We start from the raw sequence: 25,098 nt of genomic DNA on the forward strand, positions 1-25,098 counted from the left end.
ATGTTGAAAGACAAGCAGGAAGAGTACCACAAATTGGAGAATGAAACTACAACTCAAAAGAATATTGTATCCAAACTGCAGGCTGAGGCTGAAAAGCTTAATGAAGAACGCTCGCGTCTCAGGCAGCAACTTGAAGACAGAGAAGAAATATTGAAAACTGTGACACAACAATGTCAAAAACACAAAGAGGAACTGAATGACACAAACAAGACTGTGAAGTCTCTGAGTGACCACACTTCTGTCCTAGAAGAAAACATCAGAAAGCTTGAGTCTGAAGCAGGGCTGAGGCAAACAGAGCTGCTCGGCCTAAACAGTCACATCCAGAAGGTGACTGAGGACAACCACCACCTTCGAGCTACATGTGAACTGAGAGAAAAGCTTGTTTCCGACCTTGAAGGACAGCTTAAAGTGACTCTTGAGCACAACTCTAGTTTTAGCATGAAAATTAGCAGCCTAACAGAAGATAATCAAAGACTGCAGGATGAGTTAGCACAGAACACTAAGTCTCTGTCTGATGTAGCCACTGAGAGGAGTTTCCTCCAAGAAAAAAATTCAGGGCTTGAAATTCAAATCTCAGACAATCAGAAAATAATTGATAGCCTGTTGAAGGAGAAGGAGCAGCTTACTGTAGCAGCAGATGAATTAAGAAAGGTCCTCAAGGAAGGTGAACTGTCACATTCCGCTGGCTTGCTTGAGAAAACAAGTGAATGTGATAATCTGTCAAAAACGTTAAGAGAGAAAGAAGAACAACTTCAGAGTTTACACAAGCAAGCTGAAACCTTAAAAATGCAAGTTAGTCAACTCACAGTCTCCTTGAATGAGAAAAAGCAAACGGTGACAGAGCAGCGTTCCCAGCTAGAGGCTCAGCAGAACCAGCTGCTGCAGCTTCAAGATACTGTGTCGATGCTTCAGGAGCAGGGATCTGTTCTCAAGTCAGGTCTGATGGAGAAAGACATGGTGCTTCAGCAGAAAGCTGAGGAGTGCAGTGTTTATCAGAAAGACGTCCTGCTGCAGAGAGACCTCATATCACAGATGCAGGGTGAGGTGGAGGCACTCAGGCAAGAGCGCTTGGAGGCAAACAAGCAGATAGAGCAAAAAGAGCAGACACTGAAAGAACTAACAAATGAATTTCAGAAGCATACAGATGAGCTGGATAAGCAAAACAACTCAGTGATTTCACTCAGCAGTCAGCTCAGTGCTATGAATGTGAATGCGGCAGACATGGAGGTTGAAGTTACCAACCTAAAGGCTGCTGTGCAAAAGCTCAGTGCAGAAAACAGCCAGCTGATACAGCACGAGGACCAGAGAAAGGCAGAGATCGTCCACTTAAAAGACAGCATTCAAGCACTAAGTGAACAGAATGCAAAATTAAAATCTGAACTTCAGAAAATAGTGATGGATCTGTCCAAAGCACAAGAAGAAGTCACAAATCTCAAAGCAGCAGTCAGTGATCGGGACAAGGAACTCAAAACTGCATGCTCAGAGAGGGAGACTCTTAATTTGACCATGCAAGAAAAAAATGACTGTCTGAAGCAGCAGGAGAGTTTGGTCAAGCAACTCTCCAGTAGGATTGCTGAGCAGGAGGATCAGCTGAAACAGAAGGCAGATGACAATGTCAGTTTAAGTGCAAAAGTTTCAGAGCTCAAAGATTCTGTCTGTAAACTTAGAAGTCAGGTTGACAGTCTTACTTCAGAGTCAGCCCTACTGAAAAATTCTTTGGAGAAGAAAGAGCAGCTAAGTCTTGAATATCAAAGTCATTCTTCAGCTGCTGCTGAAAATCTTAATTTCAAGCTACAAGCCAAAGAGGCAGAGTGTGAGACCTTGAAAGAACAGATTTCACACCTTGAGGAATCTGTCACAAAGCTCAACAACGCCGTGCAAGGACAGGTAGCCGAAGCAGACGATCTGAGAAAGGCAATGAAAGAAAAAGAGGTGGCTCTTTTGGACAAATCAAAATCTCTTCAGGACATTCAGAGGAGAGCAGATGAGGCTTTGCTCTTCAAAACTCAGTTCATGGAAAGTACAGAGCTGGTGTCACAGCTGCAGAGTCAAATTCAGTTACTGTCCACCGAGTCTGAAAACCTCAAGAAGATGGCAGAAGAAACACAAAGTGCCTTCACTCACCTACAGGAGAAGCATGCAGCTAAGTTGGAGGAGTTGCAAGATGTGAAAAATCAACTGTCCCAAAGGACTGATGAGGTGTCCAGCCTTAGGAAGTTACTCGATGATTCCAGTAGTGAACATCAGGCAGCAAAGACCGCCATAGAAACACTGAGAAATGAGTTGTCAGCCATCCATCACAAACTTCAAAAAACTGAAGACCTAAATGCTAAGCTTTTAAAGGAGAAGGATGAAGTTTTTGCTTCCCATCAGGCAAATGTGTCACTTCTCACTGTTGAAATAGAAAAGCTTAAATCCCAACATCTTCAAGTCACAGGACAAATGAATGCACTGACAGAAAACCTGGAACAGAGAGAAATGGCTCTCCATGCAATTAACAGTCAGTACACGGCCCAGGCCAAACATGCGTCTCAGCTGGTTTCAGAAATGCAGAAACTAGAAGAGCAAAATAAGAAACTAAACAAGGAGATTACTTTGTTAAAGCAGGAGCACCAGAAGTATCTTACTGTCACTAATGAGAACACACATTTACAACAGGAAGTTAGGAAACTTATCGTAGAGAAGGAAGAGCTGGAAAGGAGACATCATCAGACATGGACGTCGCAGGCGGAGCTGCAGGTTCAAATGGAGCGGCAGTCCAGCAGCACCAGTGAAATAATGGGGACACTGGTGTCTGAGAAGGAGAGGCTTCAAGCGCAGGTTAGTGCCAAAGATGAAGAACTTTTTCAATTAAGAGAAAACATTCAAAAGATAGAGCAAGTACTGCGGGACTCTGAGAAGGAGTGGCTGTTAGTACTGGATAGAGAAAAACAGGAAAAGAATCTACTTGCAGAACAGTTGAAAAGTGTTGAAAATGAAATGAAATCTAAAGATGTTAAAGTCAGTGCTTTGAAACAAGACTTGGACAGTTTGCAGGAGAAACTAGCAGAGGCGTCCTTGGCAATTAGACAGGGTTCTGATCAGCTGAACGCAAAAGAGTTGGAGGCGTCGGCGTCCAGGATTCAACTTCAGAAGGTATTAGCATCTGTTCAGGAAAAAGATTATGAGAACAGTAATTTGCAGCAGGCTCTAAAATCTGTGGAACATGAGTTACAGACCCTTGTAGTGAGAAAAAATGTTGCTGACAAAGACTCATCATCTGCTTTGAATGAAGGAAAAGCCTCTTTACAGGACATGATACAACAGTTAAAAGAGAGGCATCAGTCTGAGGTCGATTCTTTGAAAAATGAGCTGGATAAAGCTGTTGCACAATTACAAAAAGCACAGAATACACTTAATGAGGAGCAGACGAGTAACAATGAGAAGGGCCAGCAAATTGCTCTTCTACAAGACGCTGTAGAGCATTTACAGACTCAGCTCAACGCCGAATCAGAGAAAATGAAAGCATCTGCTGTCAAACACTCCGGTTTACACAGTGAACTGCAAACAAAAGATGAGCAGATCAACTGTATGAGCGTTCAGATAAGTCAGCAGAAGGAGCTACTTGCTGGACTCAGTCAGCAGTTAAGGGACAAAGATGCTTCTATTGCACAAGTCATAGAATCTGTCTCAAATGAAAGAATGAAGCATGGTGAGGAAAAAACATCTCTAATAGCACAGTTAGATGGCATGGAGCAAGCACATAAGAAAAGGCTTGATGAGATGTCTCAGCAGTTAGAAGAACATATGTCACACTCCCGAAGAGAAATGGAAACCAAGAATTCAGAGAGGGTTGAGCTGATTAGGAAAAATGATGATCTTAAAAGTGAGCTAGCTAAGATGTCTAAAGAAAAAGATGCAATGAAAAAGAAGCTTCAAGCTGCTCTAGTTGTCAGGAAAGATCTACTGAAAAAAATCGAGGTGTATGAAAGCCAGAAAGAGGAGAGTGTAAGCAATAAAACGGAGGTTTTACTGTTACAGGATAAATTACAGGAAGTAACAAATCAAGCTCAGGTTACGTATCAAGAAAGTTGTTCTCTTTTTGAAGAGAAACTTGCTGAGAAAGAGCGAGAGATTCTTGAACATAAAAGACAAAGTGAAAGACTTGTGGAACAGTTACAGTCAGAAAAACAAATGTTGCAAACCACATTAAATGAGAAAGAAGTTTGCTTGTCAGAAAAGTTGCAAACACTCGATGAAAAAATCTCTATGATCAAGCAGCTGCAGTCCAGTGCTGCTGAGAGAGAAGACGCTTTTGTGCATGAAAGAGACGGCTTGATACAGAAATTAGAAGAGCTTCAACATCAAATGAAGACATGTAAAGATGAACTAAAGGACAAATCTTCCTCCATTGCTACAGCTGTTGATTTAGAAAATGAGCTTGCGCAGATGAAGGTAGAAAAAGCGACACTACAGAAAAAAGCCCAGGCTGCTTTGCTGGCACGCAAAGAGGCAGTGAAGAAGGCTCAGGAAAATGAAAAGAAATTAACTCAAGAACTGGCTGAACTGAAAGATGACTACAAGGCTCTCCTGGAGCAACGCTGTCAGCAGACAAACGAGCTAAACGCTGTGCAGTTAAACTTTGACGAGAAGGTTAGGGAACTGGAAGACCTCCATCAAACCTCGCTGGCTTATCGGGATGAACTGGACACTTTGAGACAGCTGGTCGAGGAGAGGGACAGGACCCTGCGAGATCTGAAGATGTCTCTGGCTGAGAAAGAGAGCCAGTGCCATTCTCTATTAAACCTGCAAACAGAGATGGAAGATCTTAAATCCAAAGCTGAGAGCAATTGTCTTGAGTTAGCAAGTAAAGATGAAGCTCACATAGTCATGGAGCAAAGAACAGAAGCTTTGAAATCAAAACTGCTCACAGTAGAGAGGGAGTTAGAGAAAGCTCATGCAGAAGTTAAAGAGAAGACAGAAGAGATCGAGAAATATCAGGAAACAATCAAAGCCGCTGTGCTAAAGACAGAACAGGAGAAGCAAGCTTTACTGAATGAAAACATGGCTTTACAGACCCAGCGAAATCTCTCTGAGTCTGCACTAAAGGAACAGATAGAAGAAAAGGAGGCTCTTTTAGAGCAAAGTAATCAAATGAAAGTGGAACTTGAGAAAGCAGTAGCTTTACTTTCAAAGAAATCCACTGAAGTTTTAGCTTTCCAAAGGGCATTAGCAGAAGCACAGCAGCAGCACAGTGACGACAGAGGCATTCTGACCAGGAAGCTAGAAGAAACAGAAAGGAGTTTCGATTTGTTAAATCAAGAAAAAGGAAATGCTGTCAGATTAACTGATGGACTCAGAGGCGAGGTAACCATGCTGAACAAGCAGCTGAGGGAGGCAGAGAAACAAAACGAACAGCTACATCAAAAGATCACTGAAACGTGCATCAAACAGGAAGATGGTAACAAAGAAGGGGTCTGTCTTTCTTGCAGCTGTGCTGAAAACTTCACAGTGAAACTAAAGGAGAAAGATGATGCCTTGTTAGTTTCTCAGGCTCAAGTTGCAGAGAAGGAAATGCTAATTGCTGAACTTGAATTGCAATTACAGCAGCAAACTAAAGTGCATGAAATTGCCATTGAAAAGATGAAAACAGAGACCGGTGAGCTTCAGAAATCTCGAGAAGACGGCACCAGAATGAACAATCAGGACAACCAAAGCAAAACTGCTCTCCTAACCAGGAAACTTCAAGCAGCTTTAGTTTCAAGAAAAGAACTCCAGAAGGAAAATGCAATACTGAAGGAAGAAGTAGAGAAGCTCTCAACCAAGCATGAAGCTAAAGAAGCAGAGTGTGTTTCTCTGGAGTCATCAGTGTTGATGCTGAAACAACACAACGTGGACCTGGTGAGTTCTGTCTCATCTTTGAATAAGGAGAAAGATGATCTCAGCGCCAAGGTAGATCACGTCCTTAATGATAATCACAGTCTGTCAGCAGCCTGTGACAGCTTGAAACTCACCATAGAAAACATCACTCAGCAGAAACAGGCTTTCTCATGCCAGCTTGAATCTCTTAAGGACTCTCAAACAGAGGAGCTGTCGAAGTGGAAGTCACAGCATGCTGAGCTGAAACAAGAGTACGAGTCTCTTTTACAAGCTTATGAAAATGTCAGTAGTGAAATGGATAAGATGAGACAGCTTTTGGAGGGGGCCAAAAAAGATCGTCAGGAAGCCCTTCGAAAACTACACAAACATGAGGCCGAGATGGAGGTTCTGGAGAAGCAAGTCAGAGAGATGGAGGAGGAAAACGAAAGGATTAAAGAGCGAATGCACAAGTTTTCCAAAGAGAAATGGCAGAGGATTGAGGAGCTGGAGGAAGAGAATAAGAAAACTAGAGAAGAGCTGACTGAGGCTGATGAAAATCACAGGCTGGCAACTTGCAAGCTGACTGAGAAAAACCAACAACTCGAGGCTGAGATTTGTCAACTTAAAGACTCATCAGAGGATCTCAGAGTGACTCTTACCAAGATGCAGGCTGAAAATAGCCACCTGACAGAAAAGCTCGAAGAAGCTTGCTGCTCCTTGGAAAAGAAGCACTTGGAATCAAATGCATACACAAACAACATGCAGCTTAAACTTGATGAAGCACTGAGTTTAAATACTTCACTGACTGCCCAGATTGAGGCCCAGAAAACAGAACTTGGTGCTCAGTTGGAAATCAACAACTTGTTACAAAAAGAGAAGCAAAGTCTTTCAGAAAAAACTGAACAGATTGAGAATAATCATGAATTACAGCTGGGAAAGAAGGACGATGTCATTAAAGAGCTGAAAGGTCTTATTAACAGGCACAGCCAAGAGACTGTCAGCCTAAACGAGAAGGTCAGGATCCTGGAGGATGACAAATCTCTTCTGCAGGAAGAGCTCGAAAATGTCCAAGAGATATCCGACAAAGTGAAAAGTGAAAATGAGTATTTGGAAACTGTGATCCTGAAGAACGCTGAAAGAATAGATGAACTGACCGAATCTGTAAATGCTTTGCAAGCCCAAAACACACAGCTGTCCTCTCAGCTTGTAGCTAGTAAAGAGAGGAGTAATCAGGTTCGTCAAGAAAAAGAGGAGGAGCAGCTGAAATTAGTCAGAGAGTTTGAGGAGAAACTCAAAACTGTTCAGAGAGGCAATGAGGGGTCCAAGAACATGAAGAAAGAGCTGCAAGAGTTACTGAAAGAAAAGCACCAGCAGATAAATCAGTTGCAGCAAAACTGTATTAAATACCAAGAAGTGATTTTAGATTTAGAAAGCTCTTTGAAGAGCTCGCAGTCGGCCTGTGAACACCTGGAAAAAGAACTGAAGAAAAGTTCAGAGAAGATCTCGGTTTTAGAGGAGAAAAGCAAACAAGTTGAAGCTGAGCTGATCACACACAAGAATCTCCTCCAGGAGGCCACAGAAAGGTTTGTGAGTGTTGAGTCTGAGAGAGACCAGCTGGCTCTGGAAGTATCACAGCGCAGTCAGCAGTCCAAGGCTCAGGCAGGGGAGAAAACAGAGTCATCACAAAATGTAGATGAGAGACAAATACATTCATACATGCAGAAGCAGTTTGTGTTACAGCAACAGATTGATGACCTCAAGGATTTAAGAGAGAAGGAAAGCCAGAAAGTGGATGAAATGAGGCAGCAGTTGGACTCCCAGGATCTACAGATAAACACCCTGAAGAGAGCAGCTGAGACGAATGAGGCCAAACTGCTCGCGTTGTCCTCCACTCCTCAAGGTGCAGATGCTACAAAACGTTGGGATAGTTTGTTCCAGAAGAGCTTACACGAGAAGGATAACCAGCTCCTCGAACAGGGGTTTGTGATCAAAAGATTCCTTGAAGACATGAGACTGAAAGACAAAGAGGTGAATGAACTGCGAGTGACCAAGTCAAGGCTGGAGAGGACACTGAATGAATACTCTGTCGCTGCCGCCGCACAGCAAAGACAGCTGTTCGTACTGAGCGCCAGCAATGCTGAACTCTCGGAGTCTGTGGAGCTTATAACGGTGCAGGTGAAGGAACTGAGTGCCCAGGTGGACAGGTTAGAACAAGATAAGAACGCACTGAACCGACGGCTTACTGACAAAGAGGATGTGATTTCCCAAATGCAGCTAAATCTCCAGCACATGGAAAAGATAAATTCAGATACAGATGCTCAGCTGCACCTTTTACAGTTGCAAAATGACAGACTTCAGGCTGATGCTGAGAAGCAGGAGGGAATTTCTCTGCAGCTGAAAACACTTCTCCAGAGCAAAGATGCAGAGATCTCCTCCTTGCTGTCCTGTAGAGACGGACAGATGTCCGGATATCTGGAACAACTTCAGGCTAATTATTGCTCCCAGGCAGCAGTGTATGAGGACAGGCTGACATCTTTACGCTACCAGAAGGAGAAGGCTGACAAAGAGTTCAGAGGGCTGGAAGCCAAGGTCAGAAGTATGCAGCTTAAGGTTAACAGATCTGTCCAGGAAAAGGAGCAGATGGCAGCTAAGATGGAGTCACTGAAGAACTCACTGGTGTCTCTACAGAGTGAAAGGGAGCGGCTGGTGTCACAGTACAGAATGCTTGAAGCAAAGAGCGAGTTAGGGCTGAAAAGTAAAGAAGGCTCTGCTGATGGGGAAGGTGGCGCAGCCAAAGGTCTTAAACATGAAATAAGGAAGTTGTTACATCAGATGGATGATCTCAATTCAGAGAACGCGATGCTCAGGGCTCAGCTGGTTCGATACAGAGAGGATCTGAATCAGGTTTTATCTCTGAAGGACAACCAATTGAAGGTGCTGCTGAAGAAGCAGCAGGATGTGATTAAAAACCTTGAAAATCAGAAGGATGCAGTTGAAAAACAGCACAGAGAGTCTCAGCTGGAACTCCAGAAAGAAGAGGAGGCAAGCAGTGTGCTAAAAGCAGAGATTACTAAACTTAAAACTCAGGTCTCAAAACTGGAAGCTGAAATATCAAATCAGAAAAAGGAACAAGCCACAACAAATGAAGGCAAAGTGATTGTTGACCTGCAGGTGGCTGTGGCAGCCAAAGCTGCTGAATGTAATGACCTCCAGCAAAACCTTCTCTCTCAGAAAATCTTTGCCGATGAGCTCAAGGACAAAATGCAGCAGGTGGAAAAGGAGACCGACAGAAAACTGGCTGAAGCAGAGGATAAATACAACAGTGAGCTGGATGCATTTGAGCGGGAGGTAGAGCTGATGAGGAGCGAGCGAGAGACGGCTGATCAGAGGGTGGCAGAGCTGGCAAGAGACCTCCTGGAAATGGAGCAGCAGTTATCAGAGGCTCAAACGCAAAGTAAAGACATGAAGGTTCAAAATGAGTCCCTGTGCAAAGCCATGGCTGCTTTACAGAACGACCGTGACCACCTCATCAAAGATTTCAAGGTCCTGAGAAACAAATATGACGAAGAACTTCGAGAGACTCGAGCAGTCTTGAACAAAGTCGAGCGCAGTCTGCAGGATGCTACTTCAGATTTGGCGATGGTTGCTAAAGAGAGGGACATCCTTGTTCATAAATTAAAAGCAGTTGAGAGCAAAGATGCAAACACAGAGTTGAACAAGCTGCTGGATGAGCTGTCGAAGGCCCTGTCAGAGAAGGAAAGGGAGCTGAAGCAGGTTGTCCTGGAAAACAGCACATACAGCAGGCAGCTGTCGGCATTCTCCAGGTCCATGGCCAGCCTCCAGAACGACCGGGACAGGCTGATGGATGAGTTGGCTGGGGCCAAACGAGTGGTTGAGTCCAGGCAAGGGGCGAGCCCACAGACAGTCGCTTCCATGAGTGCCGACACATCTAAAGCAAGTGGCATCAATGCTCTGCAGACTGAGAAGGACAGGCTGGTAAGTCGAGTCCTCAGCTCTGACTGACTAGAGTTTGGCTGTTGCTTGCACTTGTCTTTCTGCTGTGGTTTCATTGTGTGAACAGCATCCATCCATCCATCCATTTTCTTCTGCTTATCCGGGACCGGGTCGCGGGGGCAGCAGTCTAAGCAAAGATGCCCAGACTTCCCTGTGTGAACAGCATGCAGTTAGATTTGTTTTCTTTCATACCATGGCTTTGACTTGCATGGTATTCATCTGCTGGGATGTACATGTTCTGGTGTCCATGACATCTTCTGCTTCATTCCATGTTTTGAGGATGATTAGTTTTGCCTTGGTGACTGATGACTTCCTTCTGCTACTCTTTATGTTTTGCAGAAGATGGATGAGCTACAGCAGAGGGCACAGACTTTCAGAAAACCACCTGAAGAAGAAGTCAGCAGCTCCCAGGGAGAAGCAGCCAACCTGAGGTAAAAGCAGACTCGGTTTAAGTAAAAGTAAAGTAAACCTGTGGAGTTTCAGTTTGCAGTGTAGTGTCCCTAAAGGGTCATTTAAAAAGTAGCTGAAAATCTCAGTCTCTGACCTCTTCTGGTTCGAGTCAGGTGTTGGATTTGTGTGTAGTGGTCACATTCTGACTGAACATGTGTTGCCAAATCCTCTGGGCTCAAATGGCTTTCAGTGCAACAGACACCAGTAAAGGTGCTTGTGTAGTCTGCTTCAGTCTCATGGAAACTACTACAGCATGGTTACGCATGTGAGCAAATGAACGTTACGCTTACACCTGTAAGACTAAAGGCTTTTCTGTTACATAGGTCTGACAGAGAGAGGATGGCCACACCACTAGTCCAGGTAAGGTTGCGCACAAGTCTGAAGGTCATGGTCGTGTTTTGCAACATACATTTTAATCCTCTTAAAATACTATTTTAGTCTATGCAGTTGAAATTTAGGGGGTATAATAAGAAAATATTTTAGTTGTTTACCCTGTATGACTACTAAATGTGAACCGATGCAAACAGATGTCTGTTTTCAGTTTTTCAACCAGCATCTTTTTGCTCAGTCTTTTGTCTTATTTTTTCCTCTGTACTCCAGGAAACAGTTGCTCTGGCAGGACCGGGTGGAGCGGAGGGCGTGGTGAGTCGGCTGGAGGCAGACCGGGTTCAGCTCTGCACAGAGCTGCAGCGTTGCTTGTATGAGATCCAACAACGAGACCAGTACTTCCAGCAGCTCAACACCAAGGTATCAGACAGCTCAGTATAAGTACCTTGCTAAAACAAAACTTGATCTGAACATGCAGCTAAACACACTGGTGCAGAAGCAGACTGAAGTCTTGTGCATGTGCACAAACCACTCGTGCAATGTGTCCATGTTAGGCAGGCCTCAGTAAACATTCACATTCATACTGCTCCTAATGCCTGAGGTCCGTTTACTGCTCATTTCTTCTTGGATTGCTGTCCATTTCTAGAAAGGATATAGTTAAAGTGTCACTTCCATGATGAACAAAACAAATATTCCGTCACCATGTTTGCTGAAATAAACAAAAGCTCTCTGCACACCCCTCCTCATGGCTCTGTCTAACCTCCCCACAGCTGCAGCAGGCAGTGGAGGAGAGAGGTGCTGTTGCAGCTCAGCTGAGGGCTGTTTCCCAGACCCTGAGGGACACACAGAATCGCTGCCACTGGCTGGAAAGCCAGGTTCAAGGCCGGGTCCAAGGCCAGGTTCAGGTAGCTAATGTTAAACATGTTGCATGTGCGTGCTGCGTATGTGTGTAGTTGTTCTGTGGTCCTGTCTTTACTCAAAGCATTTTGTATCTACATTGTTTTTAGACATTGGGCTGTCACATCGTCCTCATAAACTGAATCTGGATTCCTCTGGCATTTTTATAAAATACCAGGGAGAAATCATAACCTGTGTGCTTCTGTCTCCTCACTTTCTTTCTCTGCTTTTTTGTGTCTCTGTAGTGTCACACTATGAAATATAGTCAAAACTGCTATGAAGATGATCTTAAACATTTCTTCTCTATGTGCCTGTGATGCTGTGTCCTCACCACCAGGGGGCAGTATTCGCTGCGGTGGCACCAGGAGCTCCACAGGAAAGGAGCAGCGACATAGTTGTGGCTGAAGCTGCAGAAGCTGGTCAGCTCCAGGAGAGGTGAGGAAAGCAGCCGTAAAATAGCTGTTTACATCGTGTTTTTGTTGAGCTGTTCAAGCACATGGAGATGTGTAAATGTTGTGTGTGTGTTTAGGCTGCTTGAGCTGGAGCAGAGTCTGGCAGATGAGCGAGCCAGGAGGGAGACAGCTGAGGAGGCTCTACGCCTTTCTGAGGACAGAGCCAAGAGGTGACGCCCACAACGAAGGCCGAGCCCTCACAAATGAATAATCCCGGCCATACACACATTACATTACATTACATTCAGCAGTGTAGAACTTTTTATGGTGTTTCTGCTTTGCAGTGTTGGCTCCAGTCTGCCCAGACACAGTCAGAGGGACTTCAGTATCGAGGTGGAAACGGACGAGGAGTGGGAAGCTCTCAGCCTCAACCCCAACCAGCCTCTAATAACTCGAAAGGTACGCAGGAGACAAACGAACCCTCCTTCGCAACTTCAGATAACCACATGTGAAGTCTGTTTCTTGACTGTGTGCTGTTTGTGCATCCAGGTGAAAGGCGGCGTGGTGGCGTGCCGGCGGTGGATCAGGGGGAGGAGCCTCTACTTCTCCAGGCTGCTGACAGGCCGCGTCCGCTCACGATATTTCTTTCTGGCCTACTTGCTCATGATACATGTGCTTGTCCTCATGTGCCTCACTGGTGCCCTGTAGCAAGGTCACACTGGGAAATCACAAACTGACTGAAGGGTCAAACTGGAAGCAGGCATTTGTATTGTTGTTTTAGTAATACTGCATTTTTAATCCTGTCTAATCCTGGTAAACACTACAGCTGGCTCATGTGCATCAGCCAGAGAAGCTCTTCTGTTCGTGTGCTTGTCGACTCACAGCCAATGATAAAGGTTTCAGCTCGCACTTGTCATTTTCTGATAGTTGTAATATTAATTTTAATAGTTTTTGTTAGTTTTTTTAATGAAAGGCTGAACTCATACGTTTCAGACGGCACAACACTGGTTTGTTTAGGTTAGCTCAGATTAGAGCAGATTTCTTTTCCTGACATGTTGTATGGTAAACGAAGCCTTAAATCACCAACCATCTTCCCCTTCCTTCCTTTCTGAAAAGGAGCAAAACTGTTGAGCCTTGTTGCCTGTAGTTTCAGCTACGATGCTATTATCACATGCACAACAGAGAGGCTCAAGAAAAAAGGGCATTGATGTGAACTTAATGTCAATGCCTGAGAAAGGGGCACGACGCTGCTGTTGGTTACACTACTGGACTTCATCTCCGCTCTGCCTCCTTGTCCTTCCCCTGCACTTGGAGCAAACATGCAAACATCCCATGTGTCAGTAACTGTTTGCACCAGCTGCTAATTGTTTCCCTGCCCGGGTTCCTACCTTGCACATAATCGTGATGCTGAGTTAAAACTATGCACTGGTTCTCCAAATGTGTACATAATCATGTGGCACTACACCTCTCCCCCCCGCTCCCTTTAAAGTGTGCAGCCAAAGGTGACCGTGTCCTTACCAGTAAAAGTTAGTGGGAGACGAGTTAATTCACTCCAGTATCATGGTGTGTGCCAATGTAAATGTACAGCATGAATAGCAGAGGATGTGACAGTACATACTGTATTTAAGGCTGTTCTCTATTTATGTGAGTGTCCCCAGAAAGTGTGCTGTCCACTCTCATGGACCGTGTGTATATATGCATTTCTTGTCGATGGGTATGAGATTTCTTTCTTCATTTTACAAAACTAGATCAGCTAACAAGTCAAAAATAAATAAAAAATAAAACCTACAATTCGTTTACAGACGAGACTAAAGGGTGCACGGTGTTTTTTGTCTTGTTAATTGATCCAGTTTTGTAGAAAACCACGGTAGCCGATGAGTTTGTGGCATGTTGGTGTAATGATCTGTACATAAAGGTGTGATTGATGGACAAAACTAGAAGCTGAATTATTTATGACACAGGTGAACTGACGGTTGTTCAGATGGCATATTTTCTCTGCTGCCTCTATTTTTAAGAGTTTGTGATGCTGTTGGCCTTTTTGACGGCATTAGGCTTCACTTGGTGCAATACTGGGTCACAGGGGAACTTTTTCACTTCAGTCTCAGAAAAAAAAACTGAATAAAGCTCCTTAAACCTTTCTTCAGTGTTTTCCATGCGATGTGCATCTTGCTAACAGTCTGTGCTGCCATCAGTCCCATTTCAGGTACCAGGTTGTTGCTTTGCTAGAAGATGAAGGGAACTTGGAGCTGAACGCTGAAGCGTACAATGGCTTCACATATTATTCAGTCTTCACTTTTTGCACGTTTGATTTTAATTTAAATGGATCAGGTTTACTTTTTGGCATTTAATTCTGCACACTCCTGATATGAAAGATTTCAAATGCCTAAAAAACTGAAATGCAATACCCATTCTTACATGTATTTCCTTCTTATCTATGCATTTACTATGTCATAATTAAATGGAAAACATGTTAAAAGGGTGGTGTTTTGTCTTTAAGAACTGACTGGATTGTCCTTTTCACCTTATATTTCCATGACAATAAAGTCTAATCACAGCACAATAAAGCGGAGTGAGGAGATGTGTTACTCGTGTCCAGCAGAGAGCAGCGTACACCTGCCAGTACTAAATGCAAATGGTTTACATGGCATAAAAATGCAAAACATCGTTGTTATAGGTTCCCGTGTGTAGGATTTATTGCCAAAAAACAAACAAAAGCTTCCCCCCTTCCCCTCTGTGCTTCTTTTAAAAATGAAAACAAGTCTGATGCTAATTTTCAGTGCAGCAAATAGTTTGGAAATTATAACACTGGAAAATTGATGACAGTTTTGTCTTAAAACACTTTGTTTTTGAACTTCAAAGAAATGCTCAGTGCACCTTGCATCGATGAATTGTTTGTAACTGTCTTTGTCTGAATCAGTCACTCACTTTCATCCCTGCTCTAATAAGATTTAATGGCAGCACTTTCTTTTTCCACTTCAGGTTTTGATGCCTGGTCATCAAAGTCAAAGAGGGAAGGATTCGTTTCACCCACACTATGACTTCCAGCAGCTGTTCTCCTGTGGGTTTCTGATGCTGTGCTGTGGTTCTTAGTGCTTGTTGTATTATACAGTGTCAGGTGAGCCAGATGCTGCAGCTACACACATTAGCAGTTCCATATTTTAGTTGCACCAAACTGCCAGGGATGAAGAATCCACAAAGGACATTGTGGCTTATTTCTAAACACTGCATCTCATCTGCAGAAAAACAATCTGCTGCAGACTTCTGGTGTCCAGGCTCAGTTATGCTCCTGTATTTCCTTCTCCTAGTTTATACCTGCTGAGTTTCCAAACAGGGCTCATTACAGTTTCAGATGATCATTTCTTTTCATACCAGTAACAGAAGCAACATGCGAGCCTCCACTGGAAGAATCAAAGTGCACAATAATCTCATTTATGTTCTTTTTGTGCAGAAAAGACCCTGGCAGAGCACTTCCCAGCACATTTCAGTCAAACTGGCTAAAACGTGTCATTAAAATGAACGTCTAACAAAGCAGGCACAGCATCCTCATTAAAACATCCTTTACTTCTCACAACTTTGCTTGTTTAGGTTTCAAACTCAAATGCTAGTGGGGTTTTCTTGTGCACGTTTTTTCCTTTGCCACAGCATTTCTCACAAAGTCCGTCTGTTTCAGGGCTTTTGCTCGCGTCACACGATCTTCATCGGCAGATGGACTTCCAGATGTTACAGCTGACGTTTTTTCTGAGACGTCTTGTCCAGGTAGGACTGGAGGTTGAGGTTGGACACAGCAGCTGAGACACACTCCCAGCACACAGTCCATTTAGTAGCTGCTCTGGAGCTTCACCAGCACTGCACACTATAACAGTTAACGACCGTACCAAAGTACTGCAATGAAAAGTACCTTCATTAAGCTTGTAATAGTCTAGTTTTGTTGAGGCTGAGACTGAAGCCCACTAATTCAGCTCTGTGGCCGACCTTGTGTTATTATTGTATTACATTATTTTGATAAGTGTCACTGTTATTTTGTCCATCCTGTGTGCGATGCTACTGGACAGAGGACAGTGATGAAAGAAGTATTCAGATTTTTGGCTTAAGAAGTACTGTACTGCAGTTACAGGTCTTGTATTCAGAGATTGATGCTCCACCACTGACCTGATGTGCACTGAAGCCACTTGATGGCAAAGTCTCCTGGTTTAGTAGCAGAACCTCAGACCAGAAATACCAGGGTGTAAAAGTGTTGCAGTATTTTCTGAGACACCGATCAATGGGAGTAAAGAAGTGGGTAGTTTATATAATTGTTCGTGGGTTTGGCCCACTTTTGATTTTGGAGTGATTTCAGCTGGCTTCCTGCCTCTGAGGTTTGTCTTCAGCCTTGTACAGAAGAATTTACCTTTTTCTTCTCTTGTTTAACAAGATCTCATCCAACATGATGTCCTGTTTTAGGCAGAAGGGCACTTACTATAAAGGATCAGGGTTTCTCAGTGTGTCTTCAGTCTCTAGCTGTCCCCCCGGCCACTGAAGAGAAGGGACACTGCACTCTTGGCTACATTCTGGTAAAAGTCGGTTTTGTCTGTAAAGATATGACACTCCAAGATTAGACATTATTACTAACAGGAATGAATCATCCCTTTTCACATTTATAAGCTTGATCTGCCCAGTTTTCTGCTTACAGCTTCTTGAGGAAACCACTCAGACTTGGCTCTAATAAAAGAAGCCGTCTCACTGGAAACCTGCGTCATGGGTCGATCCTGCAGCCTCCAGCTCGCTCACCCCTCTCTCTCCACCACAGTAACAACAGTCCTCCAGCTGCCAGTGACCCACTTGCCTCTAGCACCAGGAGAAGCGAACCAGAGGAGCCAGAGAAAAGGGGCGGGGAGGAGGGGGAGGTGAAAACGTGGGAGCCTGCTATGATTAATGTGCTTTCAGAGATGGACTGAGTGAGGGAGAAGGAGAGCAGTGAACGAGGGCACCCGAGATGCTATGTTCTGTTGGAGACAGGCCATGTAGAAGGTGCGCTCGACAAATAAATGAGTCCATCTTCATTTCAATGCATCAGCGTGAAACATCAGAGCATAAGGCACACTTGAGCAGTTCTGTCAAAAGGCAGACAAGTGCTGTAACTGTTTCAGAGGAGATTCAGTTTGTTCAGTAATGATGACTAACAATGTGCTGGGACAGCAGACAGAGGTCTCATCCAGTGAGCAGAAACCACCCAAGGGAAGCAGGCAGTGGCCATTTGATCACTGTGGTACCCCTAAGACTGATAGTTGGTAGTGACCTCCTCCTGCTCCCCACAAATGAGAGGGGCTGTTTGATAATTTCTTGGCAAAGACTTCAGTTTGCTCTGATGTTTTGCTTCATCTAACAACCTACAAACAGCTCAGGACAGATTTAAATCTGATCCTGGAAAGTGCACCTTTTTCTCTTTCAGCTGAAGGCCTTTTATCTGCCAGCAAGATTACATTTTTAGTTCTGCATGTTTGTTTATGTTCTGCAGGATAATTCAACTTAACTTAATTGTGTGGAAACAGGTTTCTGCTGTCAGGGACAAGCTGCTGATAATGTCAAGGGGTGAACTCAATTATAAGGCCAGACGAGGATAAGCAGAACACTGTCTCTTTAATAAGAGTACTGGTCACAAAACAATTGATACACACTGCAGGAGTCTGATTCAAAATGCATCACTCTCAGGTCAATAACACAGTCCAGGGTCAGAGCCAGCAAACTTACACATCCAAGGTATCCACAAGAAGCGCGGTCAGAAAGGTAAGTCCAAAGGACGATGCACAGTACACAATCAGAATCAGAGGAGACAGAATCATGACATCCGCCACTTGTTGGCATATTGTGTCCTTATAAAGTCAATGTACGGTGGCAGCAGAGCAACAATAACACTGGTGTGGAGCAACGTTTGTGCCACCGGATCAGCATGGCAAAGCCAGAAGGGATTCTCTGTGCTTAAACACAAGTGACACCTTTAACATGTCAGTCTTTCCTGTTAACAACAGCTTTAAGCCATAGGCCAAGAAAAACACGCACAGTTCAGGCTCGATGATGCCACCTACCTGTGACAGTTTGTAATGCACTTTACGTTTTGGCTCGTAATCTCAGCTCTAATCAAACCTCTTGTGTTTCCCAGATCCATGGTTCAGGGCCTAAACACCCATTTCTACCTAAAACATGTCCAGTAGTTTGGATTATTAAAAAACAACAACTTTTCCTTCCGTCTTTGTCATTGTGAACAAGGCTGGATTACCCAGCATGCCTTGTTCTCAGCCTTCAGACAGCCTTCTGTTGCCTCTGGGGCTGGGTGCACTGACTTGAGCCAGGTCCATCGTTCGGCTTCTTCTACTCCTCCTCCTCTGCTTCACTTTGGTCAAGGCTGGATTCATCAACAGCAAACTGGTCAGTTTGTGAAAGCTTCAGGTCCACGGAGAGTTCACTGGTTTGTGTTCATTTGACTGCACGTTTGCTGGGGAATGTCAGCACAGTACTCACTGACAGAGGGGCTTTGTCAGAATCTGGCTTTCACACCATCAGTACTAGAGTCAATATTGTGTTTACATGGAGCATTGTGGTAAATGAACCGTCTAAACCAAATCACCGCAAAGCAAACCCGAGCTTAGGTATCCAGCATAGAGAGACACGGAGCGAGACAGGAGCTTACAGCCTCATTTTGCCCCAGAAAAGGTGGAAATTATGAGCTTAAACCTTCTTCTTCCCTGCAGATTGTTTTTAAATGTATATAAATGCCTTTGTCACAGTGTCCTACACATTGTAATTCCCTGGAGGAAACTTTACAATCAAAGCAATCAACTGCACACCAGCATCAGTACCAACACAGCTCTCTCATCTAATGAATGTGTGAGACTTGCATATTAAATAACAATAAAACAACAACGTAGAAATTCACAAGTTTTTTTATTTATTTTTTTACATCAGGAAATGGACTTAGAAGAGTCACAAAGAATAAAAGGGAACCTTAAATCTTTGACTGCACTGAAGTAGATGCTGCTGCTGCTGGTGCCATGGAAGGTGCCTGTTGACCTGCGTGCTTGTGTTGTCTGGACACTGCAGGACGTTACTGCGTCACTGCTCTCACTTGCCTCCTATTCTCTTTTTAGCCTGACATTTTTTCACTGTGGCCTACATAATGTCCCACTTTGCAATCAGGTCTGCTGCTGGTGTGAGGAAACAGAAGGATGGAGACTCTCCCTGCGCTGCAGACTGCTGGCTGTGTGTGTGTGTGTGTGTGTGTGTGTGTCTATTCTCAACTTTCAGACTTGCCTTTCGTAACCTCTGAATTGGGTTCACTTGCAGACATGTCCTGACAGACACCTCGCGCCGAGCGTCACTCTCTGGGGGACTGCTCGGCCTTTTCCCGACTCCTCTTCTACTTCCTGTGGCTTCTTCATCTTCTCATTCTCTTTCTCTTTCTCTATTACAAGTCACTGAGCCCATCATGCACACGCTCACATGCCATTCAGTCAGTGAATCCATCACTTGTGCCAGGATGTATGAGCTTCTTCTTACTACCTGCCTTATTTCAAATGCTCGTTTCAGCATCTTCACCGGTACTATATGCATGTGTCCCCAACAAGGTTGCCATAGCAATGAGGTTTTCCTGGCTACCAGCTTAAGACCCCCCCAGCTCCATCAAGCGTACAAAACAAAGCATGTCCTTGACTTCTTTCTTGGTCCTCTGCACAGCGGTGGCTTGGAGAATTTAATTCACCGAGGAATGCTGAGCTGAAAATGTGCTGACAAGTGTGCTGATAAGTGATTTTTAAGAAAAAGAGCCAGACAGACAGTTACACAGAGCCTCTGATTTAAAACCGTCTCTTAGTAAAGATCTTAAACCTGCATTAATCAATCAATGCAGCACTAAAGGGCTTTTCGTCACCTTTTGGATCTATGGCTCAGACATACAGTATTCAGTATTTTTCATACACTGTAAATGCAAAGCAACCTTTAGAGATTCTGTATTTGTGTAACAAGATGGTAACAAACAGATTAACATATGACCACTGTCTATGAGTTTGGGATTTTTAACTAAAGCACTTTATCTCAAAGCTGTTTGATTCCACTTCATAAATTTACAGTACAGAGACAAAATCAAAAAGGAAAAACACCCTGGCCTTTAGTTTTAACCTGTAACACTACTTGACTTTGGTTCCTGTAGAGGCTGAATTAATTAGTGGGCATATTGTCAAAGCCAGGCTACCTGTTTCCCCCCACGTCAAATCACACGCTAAGCTAAGCCGAGTGCCTCCCGGCTCTAGCTAAATAAAACACAGACATAGTTTTGATCTTCCTGTCTAACTTTCGGACAGACAGCAAATAAACACATTTTCCAAAATATCCATTTTCCTTTATTATTTTATAAGTGGACAAAGTGTGTCAGTCCTGTATCTGTCAGCTTCTTTAGATTTTTTTCTCCCTAGTGCCAAAAACTGATAAATGCTGCTTTATCGCCTCTCCTCCAGTGAACTGAGTGCACTGGATGGGCGCCTGAACGGGGCTGAAAATCCAGCCAATTAGGAAACACCATAGTGTGAGCGTAGCTGTTACCATGGAGCGCTTTGCTCCTAATCATGCATCATATTTAAAATCACTCTCAGTGGTTTCTGAGTGGTTCAGTGAGGGCACACACTAACGCTTGCATCCTCAGTTTCAGTAAAATGCAACCAAAACAACTATATTGGCAGCTCTAAGCACAGCCCTGTGGACTCACATTCCCACTGGTTTCTCTAAACTGGGTTGACTGGATGTATTGCAAAAATTCCTCAGTTGGAGGGCCAGTCAGGACCAGTTCCAGCACTGATGCATCCACAGGAGTGAGTCTCCATAATCAATAGCTATAAATTCAGTGACTGAAACACACTGGAACTCTGCTGGTGAATGTTTAATGAAGCAAAGTAAATCAGAGGAGTGTCAGTGACATGTCTGCTGATTTCTGCTCCTGACACGTCCTAGTGGAGCCATCAATCTGCCACATGTGTGAGGGGACCTGCTCCTCACATGATCCCAGCACCTTTTCATTCTCATTTAAATCTGCACTCAGTGGACTGCTAACTTCCTGCTCTGCCCACTGACTGGTCTGACACGGGAGAGCAGCCCAGCTGACATCTCCATGGCCTGGACAAACCTCCTTCTCATTATGATTTTCATGTGAAATGATTATGACCAGTGTGAATTCCATCAGCCAAGGTGTCCAGTAAAACATCTTTGACCTAATTTGAGCTCACTGTAACTCAGGCAAGTGGTGACTTTATCTTTAATTCAAATGATTTCCTAAATGCTTCTGAAATGGTGCTGCAGTGGGTAGAGCTGTGGCCTCACAACAAGAACCTGGTGACTGTCCGGGGACTTTCTGTGAGGAGCCTGCATGGGTTTCATCTGGACACTGTGGACCTGGTTCACTGTGGACTGCGGGAGCTTCCTACCACAGTCCACAGTCATGGTGGAGTGAGTGTGTCTGCTCCTCCGCCTCTGTGTGTCAGCCCTGTGACAGACTTTCCACCTGTCCAGGTGCAGCCCACCTCTCCCAGTGTCTGCTGGCATGGAGTATGCAGAAGTAGTGCTTCCTGACTGGAAGAAGACTGTCTGAACAGAAATCTGCCAATAATTTAGAATGACATAACCATATCTCCTCAGCTTTGCTGTGTGGTATTATGATTAAACCCATTAATTTAGATCTATGCACTGTGTTAATGCTAATGTGAAAGAATGAAGGGACCCACATCGAGACAGCGCCTCAAAATCAGGTAATAAAACAACCTGCTCAACCCCCTTAAAGTCCTCATGCTGTCAGTCAATTTCCAACAGTGGAGCTGCAGCACTCTGTGGCCCTGGAGCTCTGGGCATCAAGGCAGCTGCACGTTTTGCTCAGTGAGAGGTTGAGTGCTTTGCAGGAATCAGGTGAGACATCTCTTTAGATGTTTTGATGTGATGTCTTGCTGTGCTGGATTACCAGCTAATGCCAGATATGCCCCTACTCAAACCAGGGATTTTGTTGGTTTAAAATGCTCATCATGCGGTGCTGCCATTAATCTGCAAATCATTTAAATTGTCCGGGTTTGCTGTGTATAATCAGCTCTATTCCTCTTTCCTCACTGCTCGATCCTCATCTTGTAGCACCTATTCCTAACGGCCAGATGGATGAGCCCCACAAACAGGCAGCCCCCTCTGCTCCTGCAGTTTTTATGAGGACGTTCCCTCGGAATGGATGCAGGAAATGGCTCCAGTCACTGTTAGAAAGCCATTAAATTCAGACTTGGAAAAGAACAAGGACAAGAGTAAGGGAGAAGTAGCGTCACTTCAACATATCATTAAACCATTTTTTATCTCTCCTCTCCTTTTCAAGCTTCCTCTGCACTTCCTGACCCTCGGATGTCTCCTGCTCTACTCCAGCTGTTCTAGTACATCTCGTGCTTACAGTATCCATTTGTCCAGAGGTGCTGTCACTGTGGGGACAGCACACATCATGTAAACCATTTCACATAGCAGTGGCTTGACTTTTTGGGAAACATGCTCACTTGTTTTCTTGATGAAGGTAAAGTGAGACGATCTATGCTTCGCTCTGTACCAAAACCTGAAGCCACAGTCAGCTTAGCATGCAAGGCGATGTCTGTATCTTCTTTATTTAGTTTGTCCCAAAAGCAAAATGTAAAAATGATAAGTTGTGTTTCTTCAGGGGGGTATGTGCCTGACTGTGGCTCGACCCGGTGCAGTAAATGTTTAGAGTCTCTGCCGATGATGTCTGTGAATCTCAGCAGGTGGTTTTTAATTTTCAGTCTTCCTACAGTTTAAAGATGTGGTGTTAAAACGCAGACGTTGCCGATTGTTGATTGTTGAGCTTGAAAGATGCCAGTAGGCAGATTTAAAAACTTTTCAGACTTAGTTCCAGTCAATACTACAGTAATACTTCTTCAACATACAGTACCATGCTGACCCCATGTTGTACTACTCAGCAACAATGATCCCATGAACTCACCAAAAAACAAACATTCTTTTGGTCTTACAACAACAACAACAACAACAAAAAAGATAGAATAAGTTGGAAATATTAGAGAAAGTAATTGTACAATATAGTGTAGCATCGTATAGTAATGTACACGATTAAGTTGCCTAGATAATGTACAAATAGTGCAAACACACAAATATTAAAACCGAGATGAAACAAGCAAGGTCTTCAAATGCCAGTGGGTTCATTGTGGTCTTTTATATTATAGATATGATCCTGATTTGATGATTTAAAAGCCTGAGCTCTTCACGAGTGAGTTGGGAAGGATGATTAATGGCATAGGATGATTAATGTGATTGGAGGGAGCTGCTTGAAGCATCTACAGTATTTCGGTTATTTTATCTTCTACTTAAATGTGTGCATATGCATTTATGTTATGTTTTACTGAGGTTTACTCCAGATCATCTCTGTTCACAATGATCTGCTGCTCTACTGAGATGTCTCCTACTGTTAATATGATGGTGTGGACATAGAAAATCGTTAAATTATTCCCAGCAACACAACGATATTTTCATAATTAGCTCATGTCACATCCTGAACTTCATCCAGAAATCGGTCGTTTAAATCCACAAACAGATGGTGTGTACAAATATAAGCATGGGCGCACGCACCACACAGGCATGCTACCCACAGCATCCAGTGATGGAGCTGATGATGGCTGCGTGTTTCTGTGCATGTGTGCGTGCAGGGAGAGCTGGGGGCAGAGATTTAAGATGAAAGAGAAAAAGCTATGAAGTGAATAACTAAAAGAGGAGGGCAAGGTTGTGACAGTAAGAAATACACAACAACACAAGCAAGCTCCCCTCATCTTGTGCTCTAGATCTTAATTGCTTATTTACATGGATCTGAAGGCATTCGGAGAGCTCTAGTTATCAGCTGGTTCAAAGGGAGAACACAGGGCAGAGACTCGCTGGGCGGAGAGCCCGCTGTTAATTGCCATATTGCTCCTTCAGATTAAGTCGGCTCGGCCTCGCTTACTCACTGCCCTGTGGGGATTTCTCCTTCACACAAAGATGATACAGCCCTGTTCAACAACAATAAAATGATCTTTCATTTACTTACTTGCCTTTAAAAATAATGACTGCTGTGCAAATTTTAATCAAAAGAGGACGAAGGAATAGAGGCTGAGAGCACTTCACAAAAAGGTGCTGTAGGAGTTTCATCTCACTGCTGCAATTAAAGCGTTGACGTCCTCATACTAGTAAGTGTTGTGTATTTGAGTCTGAGTGGGTAAAGCTGAAATATATTCCTCTATTTCTTGTTGCGTTCTGTTGTGCCTTCTACTATTGTTCTGTGTCTGTTGAATTGTGAAGAACTTGTTTGAAAGGTTCCTGTTGTGGAGATAAATCTTCACTTACACCACAGATTTAGTAAACGCCACTTCATCTTCTTCAAAGGCCGTGACCTTTGTGTTAAAGTGTGGCTGCGGAAACGGTCAATAAACAATGGCCACATTCAGACGAGACTCGTTTCTTTTACAGATCTGAAGGATGTGTTATTTGGCAGATGACAATGTAAGTTGGCTCGCAGAGTGTTGCTAAGGCAGAGACTTACAGTATAAAAAGTGTGCACTGTGTTCTTCTGATCTGTTATGATGTCCAACACTATGTGGCCAAAAGGTTTTTCAGACTCTCTGCCAGATATTGACCCTGGCTGCAGGGGTTTGGTCCCATCCAGATGCCAGAGTATTAGTGAGGTCCAGCACTGATTCTGGTGATCTGGCTCTCAGTCAGTGTCCCAGTTTGTCCCAGAAGAGCCAGATGGGCTGGAGGTCAGGACTCTGTAGACCAGTCAACTTCTTCCACAGTAAAGTAGGAAGAACTTTTCTGGCTTTGTGCACGAGGGTACCATCACAATGACACAGCAAAGAGATGAACACAACCCACTAGGATATCGTATTATGCTGTAGATGGTAGAAGTGATTATTGTGGTAACAATAGAACATGTATTGAAGGAATGCCCAAGATAAAGATTAAAAATACAGCTGGAAGAAAATAAAATCAGGTTTACAGAGGAACTTGGTGTTTAGAATGTTCTCTGGATGAATCACAAGTCTGTGGTAGAGTTGGCCCACACTCCTCTTCAGAAGGTGGCAGTAATGCACGTTATTTTGTTTGCCAATCACAGAAATAAACAGAAGAAGAAGAAGCAACACTA

At 43.9% G+C, this 25,098-nt stretch overlaps 1 protein-coding gene across 1 annotated transcript in view; it reads left to right on the forward strand.

The window, feature by feature from the left end:
• LOC109961660 (golgin subfamily B member 1-like) overlaps positions 1–14,472 on the forward strand; it is a 34,628-nt gene extending 20,156 nt beyond the window's left edge. Inside the window, exons 23-31 of the mRNA XM_020602666.1 lie at positions 7–9,834; positions 10,192–10,283; positions 10,626–10,662; positions 10,903–11,049; positions 11,400–11,534; positions 11,864–11,961; positions 12,056–12,148; positions 12,263–12,377; positions 12,468–14,472. Of these exons, the coding sequence (XP_020458322.1) occupies positions 7–9,834; positions 10,192–10,283; positions 10,626–10,662; positions 10,903–11,049; positions 11,400–11,534; positions 11,864–11,961; positions 12,056–12,148; positions 12,263–12,377; positions 12,468–12,626 (10,704 nt within the window). The 3' untranslated portion in view covers positions 12,627–14,472. The remainder of the gene's footprint in view (positions 1–6; positions 9,835–10,191; positions 10,284–10,625; positions 10,663–10,902; positions 11,050–11,399; positions 11,535–11,863; positions 11,962–12,055; positions 12,149–12,262; positions 12,378–12,467) is intronic.
• Positions 14,473–25,098: the final 10,626 nt, after the last annotated feature.

The sequence above is a fragment of the Monopterus albus genome, unplaced genomic scaffold (genome assembly GCF_001952655.1).
Source record: "Monopterus albus unplaced genomic scaffold, M_albus_1.0 scaffold57.1, whole genome shotgun sequence".
Lineage (NCBI taxonomy): Eukaryota > Metazoa > Chordata > Actinopteri > Synbranchiformes > Synbranchidae > Monopterus > Monopterus albus.